Source organism: Crotalus tigris, unplaced genomic scaffold, assembly GCF_016545835.1.
Source record: "Crotalus tigris isolate CLP2741 ecotype Arizona unplaced genomic scaffold, ASM1654583v1 scf7180000018156.160129, whole genome shotgun sequence".
NCBI lineage: Eukaryota > Metazoa > Chordata > Lepidosauria > Squamata > Viperidae > Crotalus > Crotalus tigris.
The window spans coordinates 107591-122719 of NW_024096852.1; the positions used below are offsets into that span (position 1 = coordinate 107591).

A 15129-nucleotide genomic window follows, 5' to 3' on the forward strand; every position below is an offset into this window, starting at 1 on the left:
CCAACACAGTGCTAGGCTGCATTAACAGAGGGATAGAATCAAGATCTCGTGAAATATTAATAACACTTTACAATGCCTTGGTAAGGCCACACTTGGAATACTGCATCCAATTTTGGTCACCACAATGTAAAAAAGATGCTGAGACTCAAGAGTACAGAGAAGAGCAACAAAGATGATTAGGGGACTGGAGGCTAAAACATATAAGGAACGGTTACTGGAATTGGGTATGTCTAGTTTAACAAAGAGAAGGACGAGGGGGGACATGATAGCAGTGTTCCAATATCTCAGGGGCTGCCACAAAGAAGAGGGAGTCAAGCTATTCTTCAAGGCGCCTGAAGGCAGGACAAGAAGCAATGGATGGAAACTGATCGAGGAGAGAAGCAACTTAGAACTAAGGAGAAACTTCCTGAAAGTTTAGAACAATCAATGAAACAACCTGCCTCCAGAAGCGGTGAATGCTCCAACACTGGAAGTTTTTAAGAAGAGACTGGACAGCCATTTTTCCAAAACGGTGTAGGATTCCTGCCTGAGCAGGGGGTTGGACTCAATGACCTCCAAGATCCCTTCCAACTTTATTATTATTATGGATCATCGCACAGTCAGCCAGATGTTCAGACTGGATTTGGCATTTTGTCTACCTATCGAGTCCTTACCCAGGACCTGGGATAGGCAGATGTGGATGTTTGATGGTATTACAGATATCGTCGCAGGATGGAAGCAGTTCCTAGTAAGGCCGCCTTTTGCAATTGACTAATAGCGAATTTGTCAATGCCAATGGTGTTCAAGTGGTGCTCCAGTTGTTTTGGGATTGCACCCAAGGAGCCTATTACTATTGGTACTACCCTTGCTTGCTTTTGCCACAGTCTTTCTATTTCTATTTGTAGGTCTTTGTATTTTGTTATCTTCTCCAGTTCTTTCTCTTCTATTCTGCTATCTCCAGGCACTGCCACGTCCACTATCCAGACTTTTTTGTCTTTCTTATCGACAATTGTTAAGTCTGGGGTGTTATGTTGCAGGTGCTTGTCTGTTTGAATTCTGAAGTCCCAGAGCAGTTTAATTTTATCATTTTCTATGACTTTCTCTATTATTATTATTATTATTATTATTATTATTATTATTATTATTATTATCTATTTGTTTATTTCTTGGTTGTGCATGGTATTGTCAGGAGTTTTCTCCAATACCAAAGTTATAAAACATCAATATTCTTCCTATCATGCTTCCTCAGAGTCCAACTTTCGCTTTCATAGAATGTCACAAGGAATAGGATGGCTTCCATGATTCTAATATTTATAGATACAGACGCTTCATAGCATTTGAATATCTTTTCCAAGGCTTTGATGGCTGCCTACCACATTGTAGTTTGTAGCATATTTCTTGGCTGCTTGTTCCTTTATTGTTGATGATTGATCCTAAAAAGCAAAAGCTATCAACCACTGCAATATCTTCACTGTGTATTCTAACTTGGACTGTTGGATCTCTTATCTTTAAATAGCCCTTTTTTTTTTCACTGTGCTCCTTGACTTTTATTACTAGAACTTGCAGATCCTTAAAGAGTAGAAATATGAGGTTTGTAATATATCCCATTGGTCCTCATGTTTAGCTATGTCTGAAAATAATAACAGCATTTTTGCCCATTATTTTTTGTAAGTGCAAATAGTTGCTCTTGTATTTATGTTATATAACGAAAGTTATCTTCTTTTCTTATCTTTTTTGGAATAGTATAATTTTTTTTCATTGTATTATGAAAAAAAACAATATTTTATCTGTTACTGTGCAATAAAAAGCACTTTTAAAATATGCAGTAATTACATATTAACCTCAAGTGACTATATGCTAAATTTAGACAAACCAAGCACCATGTTTTGTCTCTTGTGTCTTGAAAACATGAGCTGACCTGTCTTCTATTTTTAGCATTTCAAATGAAAGAAGACAAAAACATTAAGATACAGTGTCAAACATTTTCCCCCAAAAGCTTGTTCAAATGCAATTGTTTTTTTCAGCAAAGGTTTTTTTTTTTTGATTTTGCTAATTTTCATTCTGATCAAATTTTCAAATTGCTCATTTTCACTCTAGTTCAATTTTTAAAGCCTCATCTCCATGTGGTAATACCATTAATTATATATGCATTACATGAGAGTTCAACAAATTATGCAAAGTGATATTTCACTTTCCTTGACTAAATTACTGCTGTAAAAACAATAGTGCCTTAAATACATTGTAAACCATATCAATCAAAATTAATTTATGGTAATGGTTTTATATAAAGCGCTGCAGTGCTAGTTGATGAAACCATTAACCTGGAAAGCCACACAATAACAAACATTAAAAGGGGACAACTTGATTTATTCCCACCATCCTCCTCTCTCTCTTCCACAGAAATGTATTAACATTGCTATACAGGTAGTATTAGCTTAATGACAATTCGGAACTGAATCTTGGATGTTGAATGAAGTGGTCATTAAATGAGACGTCATGTGACTACTTCACTCAACTACTACAATTCCATCAGTCCTGGTTATGGTCTTTAAATGGTAAGAAGCCTAGAATGCCTCTTGGGGGTGGGAGAGAACCTTGAAAGCTCCCCTCAGGAACTGAAAATCCGTTCTGCCAAAATCCAAGCAGGATCCTCAGCTCTGGGTGAAAAGAAATGTGCGGCCTAAGCTGGGTCTCTCAGGTCCTACCTACCCTGTACGTCTTACCATACTGCCCTTCCACTCAGGAGCTCAAAATTCAGGATCTGAGTTATGTTTCTTTCACCTGCTGAAGGAGACCAGATCCCCTCTATGCACAGAAGGGAATCTTCAGGATTAAGCTCAGTTTCTACACCCACATCCCGGGAGGATATTGGCTCTCTGCTCGTTTGGAAGGGAATGCCTTTGATGATATGGAGAAAGAGAGCTCAGATCCTGAAAATATGTGCTCCATCCTGCAACTCGCTGAAGGAGTTGGCAAGCAGCTCTTTCAGCCAGCCCTCAGCCCTCCTCCTGGCAGGCAAGCAGCAGCCTGCAATCTTCCCCATAGACTTCTCCATTGATTTACTGAGGAATCTGGCGGAGGAGATTTCAGAGGATGATCACATGATTGTGAACTGCTTGGCAACAGGTCGTAAGTGCAAACGGGTTGCCAAGCACCCAGATTCAACAGAAATGCTTTACAGGTCATAAAGCACCTTTTCTGAGGCCATCATATCTTCGAATGATCATTAAATAATTACCATAAGTCTAGGACTTATTTAATTGGAGAGCCAGTATCATACCTGACTGAGAAAGTGTGTGTCTTCCACCATTCTTTAGTCACCTAATTATTAGATAATGAGTAAATTAAGATCCTATATTCCAGTAAAAATTTCCTTTAATGAGAAGGAAGACTGTTACTAGTTCCAATATCATTATTGTACAATTCCTTCATGTTACTACAAGAGATGAGATATTACCTATATTTCAGCAGGAATTAGCAAAGTCTCTATTGAAGGTGGGTTCCAGCCAAAGTAAGATACCAATTTATCTGATTTTATAAAGAGGTATCTTAAAAGATAAAAGTTTTCACAAAACCAAGAACTCATGCCAGAGCAATACAACTTCAGCATCTCCAGCTACATTTTGCATTATTCATCAAAATCAGATTCACAGATATAATAATACTTCGAATGCAGAGTCTTACATTTGAAATCTGTGGATGGATAAGCCTGATGGGAGAAGTTTGAGTTCGCCCGGAAATAGCCTTATTTTGTAAAAAAAAAAAAACACCTCTGTGCTCTTTTTTCTGTACTCCTCTCTTTGGGTTGTTGTTTTTTTTTTTTTTAATGCTTTGAAAATAGCAAAGGCGAAACTGCAGCAAAGATCAGTGAGCAGGCATTAAGTCTGGTCCAGTGGTATCTCTCCAGATAATGTGTGCTGGAAGATTTCCCACTTGCTCTCTGAAAGGCTGCTCTTCATGAGGAAGATCTAAAGAAGTTCTGAGGCTTCTTTTGAGTCTAAGTACCAGGGCTGCAAAAGAATCAAGGAGCTCATGGTCAGAACATACAGTAGCCTGCAAAAGGGGCATTGAGTTTGCAAAAGCGCTTTCCTAAGCACATTTGGAAGAATATTATTTCGTCAGAGCAATTAAGCTACCAGTAGAGTGATCACTTCACCCCAGATTAAAGATAAGACCAAAAGAACAAGTTAAAGGATTTAAAAATAATTAAAAGCAAAAAAACTTGCCAAGATTTTAAATTAAGAAAGTTTAAGATGGACTAAGGGGACAGTCGAATTTGGATTTACTGATTTTAATGTATTTTTAAAATAAATAAACTGTTAATATATCTCTATGTGAAAGAGTTTTATTTGAACTAATCGGGGACAATGATTGAACAGCTTTGCGAAATAAAACTTAAGGAACGTTATAACCTCATCCAGGTTTCAGTAATACATGCTTAGTCTACCTTTTCACCAATACTTTAATTTCTGGATTAAAGTACTTTTATTAAGATGGACCTGGCATTTAAAAGCTATAGCCTGAGCCTAAGGTCTCCCTTCCCTATAATAGCTTATCCCACATCCCTCCTCTTATATCTCCCTCTTCCTGCCACTACTCTGATCTTCCCCTAATGACTATCTCCCTCTTCAATTTTCTCATCCTCATTCCTCCACCCTGATAATTAAGAGAATTACTGTAAATGCTACCAGTGGTATCATCAGAATCTGAACATTCAATTATTATCACTGATAACAAAGTTCACATTTAATTAACATGCTAACAATTGTAGGAGAGAGAGCTCCACAGAAACATCCTGTGGAAACTAACTTGGAGAGTACTGAATTCAATTGTGTAGGAGAATTTTAAAATTAGAGGAAAATACTCTGCCACCAGACAATAAAGTCTTAACTTTTTGTATGGCTACAAGCCTTTCTACCTCTTGATGGTATTACCCAATTTGGCACTTATTGTTCTTATCCTACTGCAAATCTTGGAAATATAGCCTTTTTCTTTATTTCTAATATTTTCTTCTCTGTGGATTGTGGTTTTGATTCATTGATGAAGATAGATATAAAGAACTGTCAAATCTGATTTCTTTTTTTAAAAAAATTCTCTGATCACATTCAGTAATTCAGTCCTACAGCTATCATTGCAAACTGAAATCTTGTTCATTTTGCAGTATATAATCCCATTCAGTTTGCCAAGCATTTCCTCTACAGTCTTAAAACTGTAATGTTTTAAGAGTTTAAGAGATGGATTTTATAACCAATTTTTTTCCCTTTTGATGCCTTGTTTGGTTTTCTTGATATTTCTTGGAAAAAGAATTCAAAATGCTTGCTCATAGTTATTATAAAGTAATATTAATAATGATATCCCATTTCTTTCCATTTTTATTGGGATCAATATAACTATTGAAAAGATTTGACTATTATTAATAACATTTAAATAATGTATAGTAGTAAAAGTAGCAAAGAGAAGAGTGAAAGGCTTAGTAAATGAAGAAAAAGACAGTTAAGGCTTTACCCTAAAGGTTCAAAAGAAAAGGGTGTTTGTTTTTTTTCAGATACTCAAACCAGCCTGGATAAACTGAACCCCCATACAATCTGTGGAATGAGGTGGATATAACTATTAGCAAGCAAGCAAGTAAATTAGAAGTGAGCCATTTCATCCAGTGTTTTCTTTGTTCAGACTACTGTAAGGATTCAAATATGGAAACTTCCCCAGCGCAAAGATCTTAAGAGTTGAACTTAAGAGGAACTTTGAGACTGTTGGCACATAAATGATTTCAGAAGAACACCCATAAAAAAGCCTCTGAAAATTAACAAGCAAATTCATATAGGAGAACATCAGGCACTAAAGAGCAGGACCACATGTGAAATTCCAATTAAACTGATTTATTAATACTCATACCTATGCATAAGACTGCTTTCAAATAATGGTTAGCACTATTTTGGTGCTAGATAAGGATCAATAGAATTCAAGAGATTGGACGTAGTCCATTTGTGGCTTTGTAGCAACTTTAGGGTGATATCTCTTTTGATTCTACTTCCAGGTTCTGCCACCCATTCTCCTACAGAGACTTTATATAAACACTTTAAAGGAAAAAAAGCAGTACTAATAGCCAATACAATTTTCTTGAACTCTGAAGTGATATATATGAGTTGACCCTTTTATACTATTTGACTGCCTCATTTGAAAATTTTAGATGCTTTTCAAAGATATCCTTATGTGAAACCCACTATAGTACAGTAATCATTCAACCTCGCTCTTATTGTATGTAGCATAACTAGCTTGATCATACTAGCTTTCTCCAAAAAAGGAGAGCTGAAGCACTAAGCAAAGTTGAACTAAGGGCAGAACTGCTAATCAGTTTAAACAAGTCAATATTAAAACTGCCACCTCCTATGAATACAGTCTCCATAAAAAAGTATAATATTCAGAACAGATTGTTGCTAAGGTGATCTCAAACAATATGGATAAAGAAGAACAACAAGAAACAATTATATGTGCAGTTTTTATAATTATGGTTTATTAGGAATACTGTTGAAATGATAATACAAGAAATCCATTAAATAACTTGTTTTCAAATGTAAAGGCTATTTATAGACATTTCAGAGCTGTAGATTCTGTCAATCTTCCACTCAGGTTTTGGAACTGTGCAGGAGGATACCAGTCACAATGGTATGTATGGAAACGAATATATTCCTATACTAATAAACCTAAATGTTTTATTTATAAATACATTTATACATGTTTTAAATAAAAACTAATGGGATGGAAACTGCATAATGGATGGAAACTAATCAAGGAGAGAAACAACCTTGAACTAATGAGAAATTTCCTAACAGTGAGAACAATTAACCAGTGGCATGGCTTGCCTTCAGAAGCTGTGGGTACTCCATTACTGGAGACTTTTAAGAAGAGAGTGGACAGCCACTTGTCTGGAATGGTATAGGGCAGGGGTAGGCAACCTCGGCTCTTTTATGACTCATGGACTTCAACATAGCTGACTCGGGAATTCTGTGAGTTGAAGTCCATGAGTCATAAAAGAGCCGAGGTTGCCTACTTCTGGTATAGGGTCTTCTGCTTGATCAGGGGGTTGGACTAGAAGACCCCCAAGGTTCCTTTCAACTATGTTATTCTGTTATTCAATCTCTTCTGAGAAGGCAGACCAGTCTACCTTTAGGCTTTGCTTATATAACAGTGGTGAGCCTTGTTATCAATATGAAAATCCTCTCTTGCCAATTGAATACTATTTTTTGCTTTGACAAAATCTTAGCTAGGATTATTTTTTTTTTTCCCCTTCAAATTGAACCTTTCACACAAAACACTGTTGATCCTAAATATCAGGGCTGGTGAATCACAACTCCCAAATCAGTTTAGAAGAAAAAGAAAGTTGAAGTTTTGTTGATCTGTATACTAATAGCATCCAACGTATCTTTAGGTTCCATTCTTTGTTTCATTAATAAAATAAATAGAACAGTATCACACACCTTTATTATACTGACGTATCTAATATTTCTAATTATTTAATTATATTAATGCTTAATGTCCTAGAGATGAATATAATGTGTGTGTGTGTGTGTTGTGTGCTCATGAAAAGTGGATTTATATATGCTAAGTCTAGGGACCCTGGGAAGTGCAGAATCCGGCATGGTCTTCAGGTATTCATCCTCAGATATCCATGCTATGTGCGTTAGAGGCTGGATTGCTTCCAATCATGTAAGGGCCTGGAGCATGTTCTTACAGAACCCTGGAATGGACCTTATCCATTCAATTGCTTTCTCAGGCTTTCTTTCATCCCAAAGCCAAGAGACAAGAAGGTCAGCATAAACTGCACCCAGCATGACCTTAATATGAACTATTACTGTTCTAATCGTTTCTCTGCATGGCATTATAAAGGCAGTGATTGGTGATTTCCCCTGGCTAGCATTCAGACATTGCCAACTATGGATAAAGCTGCCACTCATTGCCATACGTAATGTGTGCTGCAGTGGTGTTTGTAAGATCTGGGTGCCTCATGCAATCAGTGTTTTCTCCAAAGGGCTATTATCCTGTCAATGCCTGATCACTAGATGCCAGCAAAGAGTTCATCTTTAAGTGCTTCTAGTGTTTGCCTGGATTTATGTAGCTCAGATGCAGCTGTTGTGAAAGCGTCCGTGGAGCTCAAGAAAAGGTCTTGATGTGAGTGAGAGGTACACTTACTATGGGATGGTCCTGGGTGCATCTGTATGTTTTTTCTAATTGATCTTTCTGGTGGCAGAATGATTTAAGAGTTTTGCCTCTCTTACCTGCTACCTAATAATAGTAGTCCAGATAAATGTTGTTGAAGAGATGAAGTCTGAGAAATGAATTTGATTCTTGTGAGAAATCATTACATACATACAGCTTTGATTATCCAAAAGGATAACAGAGGAAATCAACTGTATGCAGTTGTGTGCTGAGGCTATATTTATGCACTCTGCATTCTATGATAAATTTCTTAAAAGAACCTTCTGCCTAGCAAACAGCCATGTCTTCTAAGGAGCAGCAGTCATTGTGAAGTGAATTCCCCACCATGTAGGCTACAGAAGCTCAAGAGCCAAGCCCTGTCAGTTATATACGTTATGCCAAGGAGGGCTGTTCAATTTCAGGGCGTTCAACTCTCTAAATTAGCTGGTTGTCCAACCTGTTTAAACAAATTTTAAAAAGGCAATGACTGCAGAAGTTGTAGCTCAGATCTCTCTCACAGCCCAAATAGTGCTGCCAAACATACTGAACCCAGCAACCAGATGAAAGTGTAATGAAAGAGGCTTGGCCTGTTCTTTAGAATTAGGACTCTTTTATATAGCATTAGAGCAGACTTAGTTAACACCATGTCTGTTTTTACCCTAGCTGATATTTCTGTGTGTGTTGGAGTGAAGGTTTGGGAGGGAGGTGTTCTGTTTTCTTTTAACATTGTTAACTATCCAGAGACATGAATTTCAGTTGAGAAACTATATAGATTGAAATAATAAGCAAACAAAAATTTCATACACCCAAATACAAAGTCCATTCGTAGTCCACACAGACCAAACCAAACTGATCCAACCTCCCAGCCCTACTGTCTGAGGGAACATCCAGATCTTCAGTGCTTTGTGAAAAGTCAGAAGGGTTGGGGGCATGATCTTTGGCACTGCGACAGAGAAGGCACAATTCCTAGGACACTCAAGCTGACAATTCCTAATGGAAGGAATCTGGAGTATGCTAACTGCCAATTCTGGTGTAGCAAGTAGAACTGACTTGGGAAACATAGTCTTGCAAGTAAACTGGCACCATACTAGGTAGGGCTTATGGGTGCCAACCAGTACTTTGAATTGTTCCCTGAAGCCCAGCAAGACCCAGCACAGCTCACAGAACAGTGATGTCCTAGGGCAGGGGTAGACAACCTTGGCTCTTTTATTACTCTGGGAGTTGAAGTCCACAAGTCATAAAAGAGCCAAGGTTGCCTACCCCTGTCCTAGGGCATATAACAAAGCACCCAAGAGTGCCTGCGCACCAGGCTGGGATGATTGCATTGGCAGACTTCCAGTTAAAATATTTTGATAGAATGACTGTTTTTCCTGCTAAGTCCTAAGCAAATACTTTTAATAAATAGTTTTTCTTGACTGTTACAGAATCAGAAAGTTAGCAATTACCATAATACATGCAGTTGAATTGTACTGTTTCTCTGAGCCTTTGACTTCAATTTATTTCTGATCAGCATGAATCTACAGCAGACCTGTCAAACACAAGGCCTGGGGGCCAGATGCGACCCGCAAAGTGGTTTCATGTGGCTCCTGGAAACACTGAGGGAACGGCCCCTGCTGCCTTGGCCCTGGCCCAGGCCAGCCAGGAGGGAGCCAATGTACAATTTTGTGGTGGCCATCTATGCTGAAACGCATTCAGTCTTAGCTCCACAAGGCCATCTGGAAACAGTGAGGAACCAGCCCCTGCCGCATCGCCCCCCCCCCCGGTGCATGCTGGGGAGGTGTCACCTTTTGTGAGGAATGAAGAGATGCACTATAGCCTGGAAGTGGCCAGCAAATGGCCCTGGCCTACTTCACATATCTGGCTTGATGAGCTCCGAGGGAGGGGTTTTGGCAGGCAGCTTGGTCCTCTCCTCACAGCGCCGAGAGGCTGAGCCGGGCAGTGTGAATCTGATGAGAAGTGCAAAGCTGGTGAGCTTCGCACCACCCAGCTCAATCTCTTGGCACTGTGAGAAGTGCCCCACTGCCTGCCAAGACCAGGAAGGCTGGGGGCTGGGCAGTGTCGTACTTCTTTTTGGATTTGCGCCGCCTGGCTCAGCCTTGGCGCTGTGAGGAGAGCATCCCGCTGCCTGCTGATACCAGACAGGCTGGGGGCTGGGCGGTGTCGCACAGATAATGACCTCATGCTGCTCATGGCATCCTATCCCCCAGAGCCCACCAAGCCAGATATGTGAAGTAGGTGAGGGCCATGTGCTGGCCACTTCCAGGCAATGGTGCATTTCTTCATTCCTCACGAAGGGTGACATCTCCCCAGCTGTGTTTCTTGCCTGTTTTTCTCCCTCCCTCATCTCAAATAGTTTCCCACCACTCTGTACTTAGGAAGGAAGGAAGAAAAGAAGGAAAGGAAAGGAGAGGGAGGGTCTGAGGGAAGTCCTGCCTTAGTCCTGCCCTGCTGCCCCTTCACCATCCCCTTGCCCCCTCCTCCTGGCCTATCCTGGGGGTCTCCCATCCTATTGCTAAGGAAGCTTTGGCTACAAAGCTGGGTCTCCTCCCATGGAGATGGAATGGGCCTCCCTCTGACTTTACCCTCGTACCCATCATGAGCAACCTGGGTAAGGAGGGCAAGCACAGCAGCAGGAGCCTTGAGGAGGAGGTAAGTGCAGATGGAGGCCCCCTTGGGGAAGTGGGGTGGGCTTGGTGCCGCGGGTGCTCGAGAGCCAGGCTGGGTGTTTGACCTCTGCTGCCCAGAGTTCCGGGCAGCCTGCACCACTATCTGCCCCCCCCACATGGCCTGAGAGGAACAGTGAGGCTCCTCCAGTGGACCATGCTTTGGCACTTGCCCTGGTCCCACCCCGTTTTGCCAGAGACCCTCAGATCTGTCCCACTCCTGCCCAGGCCCCCACAGGCACCCTTGACGCGAACGATGTAAAGCTGGCCACGCCCACTCAGTAGGCCACACCCACTCCATCCACGGCCACCCAGTAGGCCGCACCCACCCTGGCCACACCCACCTGCCCCCCCCCCCAGGGCAACCGCAATGCTGATGCGGCCCTCAATAAAATTGAGTTTTTACCCCTGATCCACAGCTTTGAAGAATTGCTAAGAAAAAAGCTTAGATGGCTTGTGGTTAAAAAAAACATTCTTAGAACACCACTATTATTGTTGACAAGTAATAATCTATTCTGGAAACAATGGGAGTTTTCCACCTGAAATTGTCACACACGTGTTATTTGTGTTTTTCAGGGAACACAATGAATGTAGATAAATATTTTCTCTGGTTTTCAGATACTAGGCCCATTTTTGTTTTGTAATAAAATTATTAGGCTATAGGAAGCCATTTTATTAATCATGATTTTTTTTTCGTAATGGAAATAGCATTTGGAATTTTCATATTCTACTGACATTTATCAGAAGGCTGTTATTGAACCAAAGAAAGTATATTATAACAAAATTATTCTTATAGCAGTAAACAATGCTTTTCTTAGTTTTAAGGTCTTATGATTCTTCTCCTAAAATAAAAAATAATTAGGAATCAGGTTATCAACTTGCCAGTTTACTGTCACAGGTTTACTCTCTTTTTTGCCAAGAAAATCTGTCTTAGAAAAGAAACAATGTTTATTTTCTTTATCATGTCGTTATAGAAAATGGAAAGAAATATTACTGGCTTCCTTTTTTTTTTTTTTTTTACACAACAGAAGAGGAAGGTAGATTATTAGGACAATCAGATTTGGGCTGGAAAAATCTGGATGACAGAAAAGAGAGATACAAAATTCCAACCTTGCTGCTGTATACAGATCAGCTAGATTTCTGGAACCCAGTTCTGGTAGCCTTAACTACACCATAATTCTAGCCTTATATCCAAGTTAAGGCAAATACTTTATTTCCCCATTCCCAGGTTCTTGCAGAATGCTCCAGGATTAGAGGAAAAATAGTTCTACAGCTGTGGCTGAAAGTTCCGCTAAAGGCTCCTATATTTCAGGGAAGATATATTGAAATACTAAATTCTCTTCTTTAAGGAAGATAGGCAGATTTTCAGTAGTTAATTTGCGATTAACTCAAATTTAGACGAATTAAATGTTCATTTCTATCTCATCCTACTTCTGGAGATCTCAGATAGATGTGAGAGTCCTGGGAAACAGGTCAGATGGAATTTAATTTTGTCTCCGTAATCTTCATAGCTGATTGGGGATTTTGGTATTGGTTTTCAAATTCAAAACCAATAACACATAAACTCCAGTGGTGGCATTCAGCCTGTTCACATCAGTTCAGCAGAACCGGTAGCTAGTTTTTTGTTACCCAACCCAGAATGGACTTCCGGAAGCGGCATCCACACAGAGAACTGGTTGCTCACATATTTGAATCCCACCACTGATAAACTCTCACATAAAGTTGGGCATTGAACAAAAGGAAGAATATGCTGAAGTAATGTTCTTCTTTGCTATCAAATGTCCCAATGCGCCACATGGGCTTTTCTGAAATTGCTGCCCAGTGGATTGGCATTTTTATTAAGTTGCTAGTCCACAGTGGCTAGGTAAAGTTAGAAGTTTCTGTGATGAATTATTGTTTATTTATATAATATATCTTTAACATTTTATTGTTACTGACCTGCTTTGGGAATATCCTTTCAGAGCTTTTTACATGAATCTCTGATTAATCAACACCATAGGCCCTAAATTGGTTTTTTATTTCCTGATTTCCTCTGGAAAAAAAGTTACATGTTGTTTTGAATTTGAATTTAAAGTTAAGTAGCATATTTGATTGAAGATCAGTAATTTAATATTTTGAGTTCTTCAGGAACTCTTTGTGCATGACATCTATACCTAGCAATTTGTTAATCTGTTGATAAGCATAGTACTTTATTTTGTTTTATCTCTATTAATTTCCTTTTTTTAAATTCCTTCCCAGAGCAGGCTAGTTTTGCCTTTGTTTTTGTTCGTAATGATAAGCAATTTGTTCAGCTTTTTTATACTCTTTCTACTATGTTTATATACCTTTCACTCCTTGGTCTAATTAGCCAAGTTCTTTATATAACTACTTAGTGGTAATATATTTTTTAAAAAATATTTTGCTACATCTTTTATTTTGTATTAATTTTGCCAGTGTTTGTATTACTTTTAATTCTCTCATTTTGGGCAATAGTTATTTTCTCTTCTGACTGCTTTGACCTTGCACATTAATCATATTAGGATCTTCTTGGACTTGACAAATCTGCATGTTATATTCTAGTTGACATTTTATTAATTGCACTTTTAAATAATAACTATCCATAGATAGATATATCCTCTCAATTTTCATTAGCCTCATATTTGTAAAAGGGTTTTAGGAAGTTTTTTTTGGTCAAATCAATTGTTGTATGATTTCACTCATCTTAATCATTCTTGGCAATTTTGCAGTAACCTTTATGCTAAATGTCATCATTATCCCCAATCAGTTCAGTACTACTTCTGTTTTCTTCATATTATAATTACTTTATAGATTATATGGACCAGGAAATCATATGTAGAGAGTATGGTTTCTAGTACTATAAGCATGCATCAATTACATCTGTTACAAGTAATCATTTTCTATTATATGCTTTTCACCAGATGCTATATAGTACTATATGCTCATTATCGTTTTAATTTATACCCATTTGGTTTATCTGCAATGTTTATATTTCATCCTCAGGAAATATTTTATTCTAAATAAGATACTTCTTATGTTTTGTCAGTTTAATGCCCAAAATTATTTTAAAAGCTATTGTCATTTTGCCAATCCATTGAAAACATTTATGGATTAGTCGAAGTAAAAGCACACTCAAGCTTAGCTCCTGGTTTCTATCCAAACAAACATATAGCACAAAATTAATTTACAGTTGCTTTCTTTTGGGCTGTTTTCAATTTCCTATTACCCTAACGTTAAAGATCTTAAGTGTCACCCAGGAAACACATTTTTTACTGTTCTAGGTAAGAGACAGTTAAAGAGTCAGAACTTAGTGTTTTTATTATAAAATTTTGTGCTGGCCTCACCTCAGTATAACAGTGAAATTTGTGTCTTCTTCATTTCTTCCCCCCATCCCCATTAAACCAAGAACAAATGGTTGCTTTTCATTTTGAGAAGTGGATAATTCAGTCTAGGTTTGTTTTGATGGAGGAATAAGGAATTGTGGATAATGTATAATTTGAGAATTGTACTTACTTTATCAAAGAAAGTAGAATTGCAGATTGTAAAACTGTCGTTTTGTTTCAGTCAATAGCTTCAGCTGACATGGATTCAAATCAACTAGAAGCTTTTCTGACTGCACAAACAAAGAAACCAGGGGGAATCACAACCGATCATGCTATAGTTATTGCAAAATTTTGGAAGAACCAGCGAGCAAAAATTCATGAGAGTCTGATAAATCAAAGCAAGTGGGAAAATAGCTTGAAAAACATAAGCTGGAGAATAGATTTAAAAACACAGTCAAGACACATTGACCAGATGAATAGTCCTGTGGCAATAGTTGAAATGGAACTTGAGAAAAATGGACAGGTAAGAGCATTTTATTTTATTTTACCAATGTGAATGTTACATGTTAGTAAGTGTTTGCTTCGTAAAGATGGAGGAAAAGAAAAGGAATGCAGTTAACAGCTTATACTATTACAAATCACTATAATGCAGGCTTCTTTAAGTTTTAATATCTCAAGCTTGGATCATTGGCCATGCTTCCTCAGACTGATGTTTTCAAAAATTTGGGGGTGTAAACTTCAGGAAGCCAGTCCAGGTGTAGCTTGTCTCCAAAGCAGAGTAACCTATATTGTCCATATGGAACCTCCTGCATGATCTGAAGAGATGTCTTAAAATTGCAAGAACAAAGAAAAAAATTACAGCCCTTTATTCGTTGTTTGATTTACATGTCACTGTTGATATGGTAAATCTCATCAAAGTGATCATTCTGATTCCTACAGAATCCCACATAGCACAACATAAATTTCCATAATTT

The 15129-nt window shown here is 38.4% G+C and overlaps 1 protein-coding gene across 7 annotated transcripts in view; it reads left to right on the forward strand.

Annotated features, from left to right (window-relative positions):
- Window positions 1–15129, forward strand: part of COMMD1 (copper metabolism domain containing 1) — a 65108-nt gene that overhangs the window by 13740 nt on the left and 36239 nt on the right. For all 7 annotated transcript variants that reach the window (XM_039348534.1, XM_039348535.1, XM_039348538.1 and 4 more), the window contains one exon: window positions 14397–14678. In XM_039348534.1, the coding sequence (XP_039204468.1) occupies window positions 14397–14678 (282 nt within the window). The remainder of the gene's footprint in view (window positions 1–14396; window positions 14679–15129) is intronic.